General features: G+C 37.0%; 1 protein-coding gene across 1 annotated transcript in view; it reads right to left on the bottom strand.

Annotated features, from left to right (window-relative positions):
• The window catches only part of PTPRN2 (protein tyrosine phosphatase receptor type N2), a 599,582-nt gene that overhangs the window by 236,356 nt on the left and 345,704 nt on the right, over positions 1–17,522 (bottom strand). Inside the window, exon 12 of the mRNA XM_050890935.1 lies at positions 1,747–1,811. Within this exon, the coding sequence (XP_050746892.1) occupies positions 1,747–1,811 (65 nt within the window). The remainder of the gene's footprint in view (positions 1–1,746; positions 1,812–17,522) is intronic.

Here is a 17,522-nt window from a genome sequence, read left to right as displayed (position 1 = left end):
TTTTGCCTTCTAAAAATACATATTTGGCAGAGTATAAAACACAACCCTCTCTCAAAGTCTTTATTAATCCAAGTAGTATCACCATTTTTTTTAAAAGCTATGATAACCTAAGTATATGTTAGGTGAGTTCTGCAGTGACTTTTACTAAACCAAGCACAAGAACCAGACTGGGGAGATCTCTAGCCTAAGAACTTGTCCATTTTTTCCAGTTCTATTAGCTGGTCTTAAAAAAAGCTAGGAAGTCCTGGAGGCTATGTCTCCAGTCCATCCTTAGACTACCATGGTTAGAACAAACCTATTACTACAATGTGGATTAGTGATGCATTTAACAGGTGACGACTTCTTGCATTTCAAATATCCAAAAGTGCTTTCTTTCTCCGTTGACTACGTATAAGATAACAATTCCTTTAACAGTGAGTATCTGAAGTGAAGTGGGCTTTCATTTTCCAGCTGACTCTGAAGCCAACTGGAATCCATTCAATGACTGGAATCGGACAAAATACATGGAGGTATTTCATTAGCATGAGGAGTCTCACTGTGTAAAATTTTACTGAATGTGGCTCCCATAGTCTGTGCCACAGTCCTGGTTATCCTGTTATTTAGCAGAAACCAGGGCTTGCGGATAGCGCTAACACAAGCTTCTCTCTGGCTTGAAGTCAGGACACAGCCTGAGGTGCACAGCCATGCTCCAGGATACACTTCCCAGCTCTTGAGGTTAGGTGCCCTTGAGAACCGCAACTAGTCAAATCAGCTCCAGTTAAGGAGAGATGCTGGCTTTCGTTTTCTGACGATTTCACCTATGTTTGTTTCCAAGTTCTAATTCTTACAGCTTTGACCCTAAGCCTCTCAGCAGGTCTCAGTGTTGGTACCCCTTCAGGACCAAGTCTTTTAATAATGTGAATAAAGTTACACAAAGAACCTCAGAAATCCTGGCAAGTTAAGTTCTTAGGTGAGAACTGACAATAATCAGAAATACAAAAAATGAAAATCAGTAAAAAAGAAAAAAAAAATAAATTCCTTCAGTATATTACAAGTTAGTAATTCACTATTCTTAATACTGAGAATAATGTAATCACAAGAAAAAGGCATTTGTCTAGCCCTGTGAGCAGTCACCACTAGCAAAATTACTTAAATGAAAAGGAAAAAAAAAAAGATAACTGTGTACACAAAATTAGCACGAGAATTAGCAATCAACTGTAGTTCATACAAGGTTCTTAGCAGATAGCATCATCTTTATTAATAAATGATGAACTGCTTAGTGGAGTTTTTGCTTAGTGATATCACTATAATAACAGACACATGTTTTATTTATGTTTCAAGTTACATCCAAAATAAGCAAGTCATTCACTGTCAGATTCCCTCTAACATCTGAAGACTCTTTATTCCAAATTTAAACTTTCATTGATCTAGATGAGATAGCACTCCATCAAAACCAAGGGGAATAATACGACGACTTCAGTTGCTGTGCTCATCTTTGGGGATTTTGTTCCTGTGATACAACAAAGCAAAAAACTGCATTTCTTAAAGCCGGCTGCACTTTTCTCATAAGGATGGTATTTTTTTCTCTGTGGGATACAGTGCTATTTGTGCAGCAGATTGTATTTTGACAGATGCAACTGTATCATAAAAAGGCCCTTAGCGCTATCAGACTGGTAGCTCACAAACGTTCATGAGCTCCAGGATTTCTTAAAAAAACCCAACAATTAAAATGTTTTTGAGAGTGTAAAATGCCCCCAAGCCACTTACCTCCCCCACACCAGTCTGCAGAATTTTCAGTCCAGTTGTTTTTTCAAGCTTCTCTTTGTTTATGGCTGTAAGGAAAATTAAGATTGAAAGAGTTACAGGAAAGCTGGAATATGCATGATCTTGCGGCATTTACAATATAACCAACCTTCTTCCTCCATCAATAAATTCATGACAGTTCCTACCTATGCCATTGATGGAATATCTTTCCCTGATAGCAACTCTGCTAGTCAGTTTTTTGAATGCACAGGTATGCTATTAATTGTTCATTATTATGTGAAAAAGAAAGCCAGACTAGTTCTAGTTCCCTTGAATACACAGTATCACGCACTTTTAACACATTACACAATATGTTTGGAAAGTTCTCTTCAGTGGAAACTTCCCACTGTCTTCCTTGCAGTGAAGAGCAGGGCAGCACCTTACCATTATAACAGCACTGTCACTATGTAGGACATTTCACAACAAATACAGACTCTTACCTAGCAGGTAAGATAAATAGTTTATTTCACAACATCGGGATGCAATGCACAATGGTGTGGTTTTTTTTAATTTAGGTTTTTCCTATTTATCAGCTTCTATATCAGTAAAAGCATCAGCAAATTAAAGTAATCCAGCACAAACCAGCTAAATGCAAAATAGAGGTAGTAATCACTAAGGCTACGTCTATACTTGCAACCCAAACATGCCCAAGGCATGAACTTGAGCACTGTCTTACCATTGCCCATACTTTTAAATCATTACTATGGTCTTCACATGATTTTGGCCTTTGCCCGCTAGTATTCTCACAAAACAATGCCCAGCCACAGTTCTGGGGACAGCGCAAGGATGAGATTATTCCCAGCTGGGGATATGGGTAAGGCCATCCCGTTTTGGATGGGAAGACTTTAACCTTCTAGATGCAAACCATGTCAGTTGGACTCATGGCCGAAACCCAGGCACCTGGCTTGATTTATTTATGTGTAGAAATGAAACCTTACAGCCTTGTTAAACTCTCTCCCTTTAGCCCTCTAGTCATTGACTCATCCAGGTGAGTTATCTATGTTCTCTCTGTAGTCAATGGAAAGGGATGGACATTTACTATGAAGAGTCATCCCACATATCTCACACACATCTACAGGCACCTGTCTCTTTCTTTTGATTATGGACACAATTTGGATAGACTCAGCTTCTTAATTTAAGTTGCCTAAAGGAAACATTCCTACAGAAAGGACAAGAGGTGTGCTAGAACATATTGAATGCTCTAAATTTACGTAAAAATACTGAAAGGAATTAATATAGTTTTCTTTCATTTGTGAAAAATGCTGTTTAATTGTTGCTGTTCGAAACATATTCAAAACAGTTCAGATTGCAGCAGACAATTCTCAGAAGCAATATTATTGTGAACTGATACTTTATTTAGTTTGTCCAAAGTGCAACACAAATGACATTTATTTCAGAGGTGAGTCGTATCATTAGGGCTCAATCTCACCTCATATGTCCAAAATTTGGAAAGATTTTGGTAAGAGTTTGTATGTGCAAAAACTCAAGAAGTGAAGCCTCAAGCAATTCTAATACAGAGAAACTTTTCTGACTGCCTTCAGCAAGAGATGAATATTGCCCATGATTTAAATGAAGAGGAAAGCTCTGTCCACCTTTTAGACTCACATAGCTTTATTTTTGCCTCTTTTTAATATGCTACCAATTCAGCAGATAGGAACACGGAGTCCCAAGCCAAGAAAGCTTAAACGCATGTTTTGCTGGATGACAGCCTAAAAATTGCATACAATACTCACATACTTAATACTTATGCCATACTTTACACATACACAAACATATCTATTCCACCCAGAGTCACAGGGACCACATGAGAAGGACTGGACCATGCGATTTGAGGCTACATTTTCACTGTGTTGTATATGTTGTGCAGTATAAATTTCCAAAAAATAAGTAAATCTTTGCCAACAAGCTTGATTTTCAGCCTTGAGATGGGCTCTGGTCTATCTTGCTTCACTGATGGCTGATGACCTGCCATGTCACGTAACAACATTCTCCCTTTTGGATGTGCCATTTCATTGCAAAGGTGTGCCATGCTACCACACGGACCACCTCACACCCAGCATACAGGTTAAAGGCAGATTTCAACCAAATGCAAAAATTTAGAAGATTTATGAAAACAGAAAGCTCCACAGCCTCCTTCAAAGAAACTGAATGGTCCAACAAATGATTCTTTGGTAGCTTAGGATAAAGAAAACTGCATAGCAGAGTGGCTGCAAAATAAATGGGTATAAGTAAACAACAAGGCTTAAATCCCAGTGTGTAATTTCCTACCACATGAACAGTTAATAGAAAATATTGGGTCTGCTGAATCACTGAATTTTATAATTACTATTACATATTTGACCTCCTTTTTATAGGTTTCCTGCAGACTTTAATTACTGAAGCTTTAATATTAAAAAACAAAGTTTACTTAACACCTCCCTTTCCCCCTTGATATTGGCCAAAACACAAAGGACAGCTCTGACAGCCATGCTAACATAAACCCTAGCAAAATTAGGAGGCATGAAGGCACAACGTGTTATTGATTAAATCGTAACCTGAAAATGGTCAAGCTCAGGCACTGTCAGATTGCAGAGAGAGACACAGCAGACAGTCTCCAGCATGTTCACTCCAGGTGTGTACAGGAGCATATTTTAGCTAACCTTGAACTCCACAAGCAGTTCAGGAAGGTCAAGAAGTTCTGTGAAAAACAGTGGTGCTGAAGCTGAAGCATCAACTACTTATTAAGCAACTGCTTCAAGCTGCTGAACAGTGAATATAACTACTTAACTTTTTCTATGCATAACTATAATTGAGAATTTAAGACAATAAAACATAGTCGATAGCCTATAGATAGATGAGGAAGAAGTGGTGGGAAAATAAATTCAGATATTAAGAACAAGTTACTAATCCTTTGAAAATTGGCCAAAATTTTTAAAAAGTATTTTAGTGTACTACCTGCTTGCTTTTATTCCAATACAAATATACAGCAGATGATGTTTCTGTTGCAAATTTTATGAACTGGAAATGATAATTCTGGGTAACATGGTATATTGCACATTCCATCAAAGTTGATTTTTTATGGCCACAGTTTAAAGTCCTGAAATACTAATGGAGAACTGACAAACTCATCAGCAGAGAGGCATAATAAAAACAGCTATTAAAAAAAAAGAAAAAAACCACCAACCCCAACCCAGTTAGCAACATATAAATCCCTTTTTTAATCTTCCACTGAAACAAAAAGGGCTTCCAAACACACAAAAAAGGAAGCCTTTAAATTAAATTCACTAGATGAAGGATATGCAAATTACCTGAAGAAGCGGAGCCCTATAATGTTCTCAAAATTCTGCAATAGCCTATTTAATTAGTATTTTAATTTATCAGAATAATTCTTTGCACTTGACAATTTATGCAGTATTCCATATAATTAAGCACGTAGCTACAGTGGAATAATTTTGCCTACTCTCTATACCAGTTATTTTAACCTGAAAGAATCTGTGGAAGTTTCTTCTGTGATCTAAATTACAACGGGGACAACTTAATGGCTTTGCTCTATTAGAGAGCACGACGAGGGTGTTACTGAGCGTTTATGGGTAGGGATTGTCACTGTTCGTAGTCTTCACTAACCTGAGGGAGTTCTGTTGTGTTTTCTGAGGGCTAATGTTTATTTTCTTTAGCAAAGTTATCTGTCAGTGGCATAGTCAGGAATTTGAGTGTCTAGTTTTGTAGTTGGCAGGTTTAACCTTAGAGTCCATCGGTTATTAGGAGAAGCAAGTTATAGAGGGCTTTGAGCAGATCTCCACTCTCATTATAGCCCTTCTGGAAGAAGGAATGAGAAATGAGTGGTTTACAAAGGTTTGCTATAAAGCAGGTTGCCAAACACAACTGCACCCTCCGGCTCACTCATGGGAGTGCACACTGGCACAAGCGAGACGAGGGAAGGGTTTCTGCAGAAGGATCCCTTGGCCTGTCTCCTGTGCTGCTGCAGGATTTATGTGCTCCAGATAGGAAACCATCCTTAAATATGAGAAGTATTTGTGGGAAGATGGTGTCACTCACAAGGAAACTTTTTTTTTCTGCTGTGAATTTGACTTTGAGGGTGTGCTGTATTTAATTAAATATAGAAAAAAAAAGTACTTACTGACATATCATTTCCCCGACCTCTATTACATGCCCATTTTAGAACGAGCCAATTCATGCCCTAGACTCACTAACTATATTGACTGGACCTCCAGTCAATAAAGTGATGGAGGGCAATTAATTCAGATTTATTGTAGGCTGTCAGATGGATTCTACAACAACCATCTTCTTCCCATCAGCTTGTTGCAGAGCTCCTTTCATACAGCCACGTTCAGAAGAATTTAATTTATTTTCACCTCTTCAAGGAAAGGAAAGGGAAAAGGAAGAAGGGAAATCCAGAGAGATGGTAAGTGTTTATTACAGCTTCTAACTTTTTAACAAGTTTCCTGAATCTAAGACAAGCAGAAGTTGCATTTATCTATATCAAGTTAGTCTTTGCTTTCTCCTCCCGTACAAAGAACCCCCCGATTATATGGAAAGCTTCTTCATAAGGTGGACCAGAAAGACTGCCTTCATGTTTGGCAGACCCATGCACTGTGCCATGCATATACATAGCAGATACTAAAACCTTTATCCCTTGCAATTCAATGAAAATGGATTCCCATAATATTTGGGCTCTCTCCCCGTGGAGAAGAACACAGTCCCAGAGTAAACCTGCCTTTGCACAGTCAATGCACCTCCTGAAACTGCTGAGGCAGTGAGGCACCACTAAATGAGAATGGGACAGAGGAAAACCACGCTGTCAGTTCAGTGCTCTCTAAGTCTTTTCCCTACAGAACAACCTGATGTTACATAGGTTTTTCCCACCTCATTCACTTTCCTTTGTTGGAAGTAATTAAAAAGTACTTTAATGATCTTTGAATTAGATACTTAGGTACAACCCTGTTTCAAAGAATAGACTTTCTGGAATATAAGATAAACTCTCCCTGACTTTGGGGTATGTCTACAGGGTGGTGTGTGGAGAACCTGTGCCCAGCCATGGGCACTTCTTCCAGGGACTACAGCCTGTGAATCTGTAACTCCTCTCCCTGGGCAGAAGTAGCATCAGGCTGCAAGTAAATAAGTCAAAACCACAACGTGAGCATTCAAAATGCTCCAGCTTGAAACAAAAATGACTAACTCAGGTGGCCAGATACAAGGAGAAGACGGGTCCCTTTACTAAATTTTACAATTCAATTAGTGAGGGACAAGTACACAGGCTGAGAGCAAAAGGTATTTTTTCTTCCAATCTTTACTGGGTGATGGCATGAGATAGTTGCTTCATGTGTAATTTCTAGTTAACTGGCAGCCAGGCCTGGAATGAAAACGGTTGCAGAAAAGTCAAAGCTGCATAGCTGTACTAGCGACAGCCTGCTAAATATTATGTCATATTCAATTTTCAAGTCATTTTTCAAATGATTTTAATTAGATATTGTTTCAATCTCACGTGCATTAATTTAATTTCTGATATCAACATTTCAGCTTTCAATCTGTTCAGATGCAGTACCTTGCTGCCTGGAGTAATTTAAAATATTGTTTGCATCTCCAGCAATTTTGAGAGCACACATCCTTTACTACCTGTTCTAGCCAATAAAACCAGCAGATGGAAATTCAGGCCATGCTCACCACTCCCAGTGCACCTTTCCATTCTCACCGTTTTTGGTACAAGACAGACAAATCTCCATGCACACAATCAAGGAATTTTCCATCTCTGTTTGTCTTTAATTCTGTTCAAAAAATACACACAAAATCCATTTGTCAGGCAAATAGCAGCACTACATGTTGCCATAAGAGAAAAACTGGCCCATACTTGAGTAGCTGGCAAGAGCTGTATATTTTTTTAAACTCATTCACTAAAACAATGTCACTTTCCCCTCTCTAAACCACCTACCTCCCACGTCCCTAATGTCCCATGGTCAGATAATATTCAAGGATAGAGCAGCGAAGACCTGATACATCAGGACCTCCCGTAGCTGTCTGTTTGCATAGATTAGGTATGTATTTTAAACACATTCTTTCTGCATTGATTTATTTTTATTTATTTAAGAAATAGCTGCTCAATTTTATGTTTTCCCTTAACTATCCTTTATAATGAGCACACTGCTATTCTAAAATGTGATATTTAAATTGTAGTGAAGGAGTTTGGGATATATGCAATAACATTTTTGTATTTCTCTGGAGCTTTTTTGTTAATGGTGGGATCCATCTCTACTAACTTTGCTGTCTCAACTAAGAAATCAGTCAAGGTTCCTTCACTAGTTAAGAGAAGTAAATAGGTATCGCCAGAGATTAACTTATCTCATCCTAAGATAGGTATCATTTATTCATCATATATAAATATAGGCCTGGAAAGGCCTGTTGGGTCAACCAATCCAATTTTTTTTTTTTTTTTCCCCACAGGCATACCTTTGTAAGAAACATATGTATACAAGCTCCAAAATACTTCAGCAGTAAAACAGTCCTATAGACAATGCCATGGCTACAGAGAGGAATTTTCAGTGTGGTGTCAATGTGATAGTTCTGTTCTTGAAGTATGAACAAAACCAGTTTATACGAATTAGAACTGTAGAAATGAAAACCCTTTATCTATTCTAAATACTTTCTTGCAGAGCTTCAGAAACCCATTATCAAAAATATTCTCCTAAATAACATAAGGAAGTTGATGTCCATCAATAGAAGAGTTTTGAGTACTTACAACAAAAATAACCATGCTTTGGTTATGTATGTTTTACAAATACAGGATATATTTCAATGAATTCTTAACAGTGACAAATTTTAATACTATTGACCATTTTGACAGTGACAATTCAATGCTGAACATTACTTGATGGAGTGCGGTGCATGTATGTGTAACGATTTGCTTGCATACTTATAACACTTATCCATTATTTATAGCTAAAGGTGTACCAATTCAGCCAGTGTTAGCAGAAAATGAAAGAAAGAAGTGTCATTCCACCTTTCACATCAAAATTTGTTCACATAAATATTCTTTGACAAGTTTCGGCTCTGTATGGAAAATTCAGATAAAACAACCTGCAGTATGTTGAGCTGAAGCTAGAGCAGAATACATTCGAGTAGACCAAAGTGGCACGGCTACCGCTGCAAGTGCAGACAATTTTTCTCAGCAAGCTTCTTTCTGGGCTGACTGCTAATGTCTAGATCAACTTTTAATTGTACTTTTTGAAGTCCCAGTTAGCTTAACATTAAAGTTCACCATCATATGTTCAATCTTAACATTTACAAATTAGAAGGCAAGATTCATGGTCCCAGGGGATGGGCGGGTAAGAAGGACCACCTGGACCTCTCTCAGCCCTTCCAGTGCAGGGAAGTCTTTGTCTCCTCACCTTCACAACACTGTGGAACGTAACACTCCATAAAATAAGCTTAAGGCCACAACTTCTTTTCGTTCCTTTTAAATAGACAGTTTTTTGGAATAGCTTTATAAAAGAACAGTTTTGTTGCCTTCTTTTATTTTTAGCCAAGAATTCAACAGATTGCTTTAATTTTCTTGTGATGAAAATACTACCAAAAAATCAAACAGATAAAAACAGTTACTCAGCTTTTCAAGGGTAGCTATGTATTCTAGTTTTGTATCTGCCTTTTGCATCTATTTGAATATTCCCTCCTTCCATATACTTCATTTTGATCCCTCAGGATATCCACTGCATCTCCTTTTTGTGTTTTATTACTTTTAAATAAGAACCGTCTGTCCTCTTTAAAAACATAACCTTTTACGTAAGATCCATTCCTTGTCCTTTTAATGCTTTAGGAAAAGTAGAAAAATTATAAGCTTCTATGGCCATCTCCATCTAATAGGAACAAAAATATTTACCTACCTAGTGTCCAGGAATAGTAGTATCTAAAGTACAATTTTCTCCCCTGTTCTTGCTTTTCTAGCAATATTAACTGGCGTGGTTTATAAACAGAAAGAACCATTGAAGTGATCCAGAAGTTGCTACTTATGGTTGTAGCTTTGTAGAAATTCAGGAAACCCAGTTATCTGGAATTTAACTGACCTTGTGTGGTTTCTTTAGAATAGATGATGTGTTATTGGGGTAAGGGAAAGGACTAAACCAGAAGCCTACCAGCGACTTTTTCTATAGCTTCTATTATTTTTTAAAATAAAACAAACCAAAGGGCTCAGGAAAAGAAAACCAAAAACAGTCATTGCACTTCTAAAGAAGTGATCCACTCCTCCTGAGGGTCTCCCTGTAAAGTACACTGACCCTCTTTGATATAATAATATAATAATATTTAAAAATATACATATTGGCCTCTAATTATTAATCCTCGTCTTTGTTATGCTGTACTTTTTTTAGCATCCTCCTGCTTGCACCACTGTGAGTCTTCTCATATAAACAGCCTGAAATGCATGAATTATTCTTACTCTTATTTAAAATCTGTCAAAATCTTTGGATGGACACTGTAGTGTGCTTGCACTGGTATATGAAAAATTTAAGGGGCACTACCACTAATTCTCAGCATGCCAATGTGTGGTTATTTTTAATAAATACACATTCAAGAACTGTCATTTTTTTCAGTCATTTCCTCAGTTAATAAAACAGTACCCTGTAGGTTCATTTCTTTAATGATCCAAAACACAACTTCAAGCCATGTTATTTGTTATTCATCTACAACTACACTTAATGTCATCCTCGTGGCACAAATGTAACAAGACTGAGTTGGGAAAACATTAGCAATATCTCAGCTGACTGGCTCACTAAATCATGAACAACACAGCTAATGCACAAGGTCATTCACTAACAAAATCTATTTGCTGTGCCTCAGAATAAAATGAAAATATTTATTACCAAGGATGCCACTAGTAACAGGAGTCACAATAAAGCTTTCAGGTGAGAGTGAATAGGGATGATGTTAACTTGCCCATCGTTTCTCACGGTAATTTTTCATAATTCTGCCTTAAAGAAAACTTTGACGGCTACTTTGCTACCTTTAAAAGAATTTCTTTAAAATTAGCAAAAAGTGGAAGAATCAGTGAAGCCTGCTTATAGTTCAGAAACATAAGCCCAATATTTTTTAAAGAATATAAACTTCAATCATATGATAAAAAAGCATTATGTTTATCCTTGGATGGGTGAAGTGCAAAATAAGGAAGATAAAAGCTTGTCTACAGAGATAACTGGGTCCTAAATGCATTTACAGAATTTGCATGTGCATGTGTGTGTGCAGGTATGCACATTTGATGGGAATGAGGAGAAGGATTTACCAGGAAAGATCTAAGTGCATGAAGAATGGCTACTTCGCAGGTCCTGAGGATACTCAAAATGTTATGATTATTACTACATCACCTACAAATTCTTCTCATGACCAGGATCATCGTGGGAAAGGCACTGTGCAAACACACAGCTAAAAGGTGGTTCCTGTCCAAAAGAGCTTATATCTACCAAACAGCTGGAGACAGTAAATGGCTACAGAGAGGAGTACAGAAAATGAGGAATTGATATTAGGCAACACAACAGCAGAATACCAAAGCAGCATCCATCCACACAACATTCTTTCTCTTATTTTTTGGCACAGGAAGTGATGTGATCAGCTAAGCCCTATAAATCCTTTAAAAGCTGCAGCACTTTCACCATTTCACTGTTTAGAGGAGCAGACGACTTATTGGCAGGGTTTAAAATAAGGAGAAATGGCAGGAAAGGGCACTCTGATCAGCTGTCCCAGAAGTGCTGGAAGCAAAGGCAAAGCTTTCCTTTTCTGTAATTGGTGTGACGGAGAGGTCTCTCTTTTGCAGTAGGCTTAACCCAGTACTTATTGGCATGAGTTTCTGCTGGCACCGTCTCTCTTCTAACAATGCTATGAAAACATTTTTTAGGATATCCCTACAAAGCGTAAAAAAGGATACCTGGATTGTCCCACTCCCTGTGGTGCCAGTTCAATCCGAGTGGATTATAAATCAGATTATAAACCTCTCACTGGGCAAAATGCCTTCCTGTATCTCAGATCTCTGTGCACTTTGTGGGAGAATCCTACATTCAGAAAGAAAAGCATTTCTGTCATGCTGTTTTTTTTTAAAGAAACCATAAGCAACTGCAGAAATATTAGAACTGAAGAAGATAGATGAACTGACAGAATGTGAGGCTGTGGACTAATATTGTGTATCAGAAGCTAGCCCTGCTTGTAAAGGAGTTTACTGTTCATCAAAATGCCAGCACTCTTGTAAGTAGCCTCTTATCCTTTTTTTGGCAAAATATGCGTCATTAGCAAAAAATCTGCTATTTAGACTATTTGAGCTTACCAGGTAAATTTTGACTGACATGGTTTAGAGAGTGATCACAGGAGCAGTTCCACCAGCAGATATAAGACAGCCGTAACCTCTGTCAAGGGTACGATAACCTCTTTCATTGGCACTGATGCATTCAAAAGAGGACATCGGCCCACAGCCTTTATGAGACTGTCAGACTTGTATGGATTATGCAATTTAACACATAGAAATCATTACTGCATACAATTTACGATAAATGTAAATGAAATGCCTATCCGCTTTATGCATACATGGGCATAGGTCACTATTAGAGTGCCAGCAATTTCAAGCAATTTCTGCATGCTATTTTCTGCAAAAATTAGCACAATAGCTTCCTTATGGGGTGAAAATCTATAGGAGAGTTAAAAGTGCGGTGAAATGTTCTCTGACTTCTCTCTGACTGCTCCATTTGGCAGGCAGACTTTCTCCTACCAAGACAGGCTGTAAAGTACACCTAAGGCTGCGCATGAAGCCATCCTTGCAGCGCTCTCCCCTCCCTGACAGCTTGGCCGTAGCACAGGCTTGTTTCTAGAGCTTCCCCTTGAAGCAAGTATATGGAAACCAGCCTTAAAAGAAGTATTTGCTGCTGAAAAAGAAAAAGAAAGGTGGCTATTAGAAGGGCGGTACAGATAATGACTTCCTCAGGAAAGAATTTTGTGAGAAAGTGGTTTGCATATTTCCTGACCCTTTTGCTTTTGTAGACTGCTGGATCCGTGACTGATTTCTAAAGGAGAGGATGCTCTTGTGAAGGCATTTTAAAATTCCTTTTGATATATATCTCTCTCTCATATGCCAGAGCCCTTGACTTTGTAAATACCTACAATAATCTACACATACACACAAAACATGTATGTCTCAATATAAGATACATACATATAGCTTATTCCACTCACTACTCTTCAAAAATGAATACAGTAGTATAAACATAAATTAAGTATGAGGTATACATCTCCGCCAATCAAGATTAATGTATATTATTATCCCTTGACCCCTTCTTAATGTTCCATTTTACCATGTTTCTAAAATATTTATACCATACAGGGTGTTAAATTATAGCAATTAAGACCATAGTATGGTTTTATTAATATTTCATCAAGAATGTTTCATAATTTGAATTTCCCTGGTGCCCTTCTGTTGCTTTGCTGTACACTGTGGGGATGGAGGGCATTTCTGTCTTGTTGTTCGTCTTTGCAGAACTTCACCAGCATTTTGCTTTATTTAACCAGATGCAGTGTTTTGCAGCTACTGATTTTTTACCTGGTGGCTGGCTCATGTAATACTTTCAGGTTCTTTATGTCCAGTTCTGGTCTCCTGCACAACAAAGACATCAGCAAACCGGAGAGAGACCAGAGAAGGGCCACCAAAGGGACTGGAGCATGAATTCAAGGAGAGGCTGAGACCGATGGGTTTGTTCAGCCTGGGGAGGAAAGTCTAAATGGTGATTTAACTGCTGCTGACTGCTACTTGGGCAGGATTATAAAAAAGATGGAGCCAGGCTTTTGCAGAGACTTGTACCAAAAGGACTCGAGGCAAATCGCTACAAAGGAAATTCTGGTTGGACAGAAGGAAAAAACTATTTTCTTAGTGAGTAAGTGGTGATTGAATGTTGGGACAGGCTGCCCTGAGAGGCTGTAGAATCTTTATTTATTGAGATTTCCATAATTCGGGTGGAGCACAGCCTGAAGAAGCCAAATTTCAGATTTGGCACTGCTTTACATTGGTTGTTGGACCCTATGACCTCCAGAGGTCCCTTACAACTCAAGTTTTTCTATGATTATAAATACATATATAACATCTTTAAAGACAGCGATTCTTCACAAGAGACTGTATAATTCCATCCTGACATTTCTGAAATACTGATAAACCCTTCCTTGAAGTAGGTACTGTATGTTTTTATGAGGAAAGTCTGCTGTCCTCAAGAGTACCATCATCTCTCAGACGTGGGTTCAGCAAAGCATTTTTATTTCTGGTTCAGTTTGTTCTTATGCAGCAAAGCACTTTAAGACATGTTCAGCTGATGAATCATGGCCCAAAAGCACTGGAGTGGAGTGAAGAAGAGAAAAACAGAAATTTGGGAAAATTCAAAACAAACTAACATTTGGGGTTTATTGCTTAGTTTTTGTGGCACACAAATCTGCATGGTCATCACAGCAGAGCTGAACTAGATTATGACAGCAAAACTGGAGAGATTGAAAAGATTAAAAAATGGAACATTATGTGAAAAATGAAAAAATAAAAGGAAAGTTTTTTTAGATAAAACAATAATATTAGAACAGGCAAAAAACAAATAGAAGAAAAGGAATAATACGCAATGTTGTTCAAGTATGAAGAAAGGTCTTTTCCTGAAGCAGCGTAATGTCACTGCATAAATGGCAGGTGATTAAAGGACACAGCTGAGTTTTACTGCTGCCAAAGCACGAGGTAGATAGACACAAAGGTAGAGGAGGAACAGAGATGGACCCGCGGAAATAAAGAGGGATGAAGGTAAAGGAAAAATTACGCAGGACTTCAGATTAGGTTTGGCTACTCCCTATATTTTACAATCTGTATTCCAAAGGTGGTTTCATAATGCAGTTTTAGACATCTGAAAATTAGACATTTAGTAAAAGCTTCTTGCCTACTTTCCCTATAGCTGATAGAGAGAGAGAGGCACTTCCAGAGAGCACTTAATCCTCTTTAAGAAAGACATTATTCACATGTAAATAAAATGTCACCATCCATTTGATGTGCAGCCATGATATGCCAAAAGCATTTGGGGGTTTGCAGCAAAGGTTCAAGGAATTGCTTTGCGTGATAGGGAAATAGGTAGGTGATCTCACCAGGAAGGGGGATACCAAATTAATGGGTAAAAAATCAAGATGGAAAGAAGGGGATGTCTCTGCTAACCACAGTCTTAGTCACCCAGGCTGTAACATGAAGGGTAAAATTCTACAGTGGTGTTTTCCCATAATTCTGAGACTGTAGTTTCAAACTCAAAATGAATTTTGGGTTTTCTCTTTAAAAAATTCCATATTTTTTCTCAGTCCATTTATTTGTATTATTTTATATAATCTAGGATATAACATAGTAGTGAGTAATACTGACATAGAGTGATAAGATTGACCTAATCTAGCAAGAGAATACAAGAGTTAAAATGATAGTTGTAAAGTATTTCATTAATTTTAAAACATCAAGGACAATTTTTACTAGGTACAGACTATAGCATCTTTTTTTTCTGAATCATTAAATTGCTTTTTCGTGCTGCAATTATGTTATATTAAATACTTTAAAATATGAATTGTTTCATTCAGTACTCAGCAGCCTGTTTTCAAAATAATGGAATGTTACTGTTTTTATATTTTTATTTGAAAAAAAAAAGCAGAATTTTGTGTATTATAAGAATCAATTTTGATTAATTTCTGATAAGATCTACAAAAAACTTCCTCCCCACAAAAAGTTTGCTTAGCAGACAAAGTTGACAAATTATCAGGAGGAACAAGTGCCTCCAGGGTTATCCTGAAAGGATTTGGTTGTTGTGGGAATTCATATAAATGGAGGCGCCAGCAAAAGAGCACAGCTCTCTATATTACATTGTCACATAGCAGGAAGCGTTGATGCTCCTTCAGGTAACATTGTGCCACATATAAAAAATGAGCAATTTCAAGCAATTAGTTTCACCAAAGGTTGAATGAGAATCTGAACGTCCTGCTGTCTTGCAAGTGAAGCTATGAAGGAGAAAGAAGACTTGTTTTCATGTGCAGGATGGGTTAGGAGATGAATGCAAGATAATTAACAGGTCGCTGCATCTCTTGTTTTTGATAACCAACTTAATTAGATGTTCTGTAATTTTGTATCTGGACAATTCCTTGGGTCAAGTTAGGAATGCAATTCCTACAAAAACTCATCTATAACGGATAAAAGCACCAAGGTCTAGTAAAATAGAGATATATGTAGGATTTAATTATATGTAAAGTGTATGTGTTTTGTGTGTATGATGTATGGTGCTGGAACAGGATTTGCATATATTTGAATATTCATTAGATCTTCAATATCTTGTGAAACAAAATGCAATAAAGGAAGGAATAGAAACAGAGATAACAGGGAGAAGATGCATCTCTCTCATTTTCCTAATTTCACACTGTATAATGATCTACCCATCTATTTTCTTATTTAAAAATATCAACAAGATGTTTAGTATTATAAATAACATTAAATAATAGACATTAATAATGCATTATAACCTTGCATTCAATTACAATCTTTAAATTAAATCCAAAGATATTAATACTTAAATAATAATTAATATAAAATTAACTTTTAACTATAGCACTGTATTACTTTGTGGAAATTATATTAGTAGTTAGACTACTTTAAGGACATAAGCCTATCTAAATCAAACTGCAGGCACTGTTGACAATTCATTAAAAGGAATCAAAATATACCACTTATTTGGTAATTACAACATATAAATACAATTCCATTATCGTATCGATCATAGTACTGCATCTACCTCATTCTTTTAAACTACCGTATTATTACCTGTGCAATTTTACTATGTACTTAAAATACCCTATGCCACATTTTAAAATTATTATTTCAGCAGCAGTAGTGTTAGAGTTAAAAGAAAATAGCTTTTTTATAGAGCCTAATACATCTGAAGGGAAAAGCACTCAGAGAATCTAAATATGTTTTCTATGCACAGTCTGAACTCCAGTTGTTCAAAGTGAAGTGTCGCCTTTGGTGTGGAACATGAAGTACTTGGGACAGAAGAGCAGAGCAACTTCAAAGGAAGACCAACCATCTGATGCCACAAAATGCATGTATTGATTTCATATTTTGAAAGGCTTCCTTTACCTTGAATATTTAGCAGATCCAATGAAAGTTTGAACTAACCCCAATGAGTTTAAATCCTGCTTTAACTAAAATGTAATATTTGATAAGGACATACAAGTTATTCTACCATTATGCTTGTTATCAGCAAACAGGGTAGTAATTCAGAGACAGATATATGACACACTGGGCTTTTGGACCAGAGACATTATAAAAACTACAAATATTACTTGTACTTACAATCCTCAGTAATGGATTGTAACTATGAAAAAGAAACTACTTTGAAATATCTTTTCTAGAGTAGACAGAGGTTGCTTTTTAAAAATCATTTAAGTTAAAATACTTAACCTATTTTTTGTACTGGTTAATATTATACAACATGTTTTCAGCCTTAGACAAGCCACAAAGCAATTAAATTGACTATTGGATTTAACTTTGGCATTGGGTCTTTTTTTACATTTGCAGCTCTTAATTTTATTCCCCTTTTATTTTAATTATTATTTAATATTGACTTTCAAAAGGACCATGGTCATTATTTTACTTGTTGTAAAATCAAGAATTTCTTGTCATATTCAAGACGCTGATCCCGTTTTAAACCTAGGTGCTAGATAATAACATAGGTGAAGATGGC

The sequence above is a fragment of the Gymnogyps californianus genome, chromosome 2, assembly GCF_018139145.2.
Source record: "Gymnogyps californianus isolate 813 chromosome 2, ASM1813914v2, whole genome shotgun sequence".
In the NCBI taxonomy this organism is placed as follows: Eukaryota; Metazoa; Chordata; class Aves; order Accipitriformes; family Cathartidae; genus Gymnogyps; species Gymnogyps californianus.
Note: the sequence above shows the minus strand (reverse complement) of the source record. Positions and strands in the feature narration are given on the sequence as shown.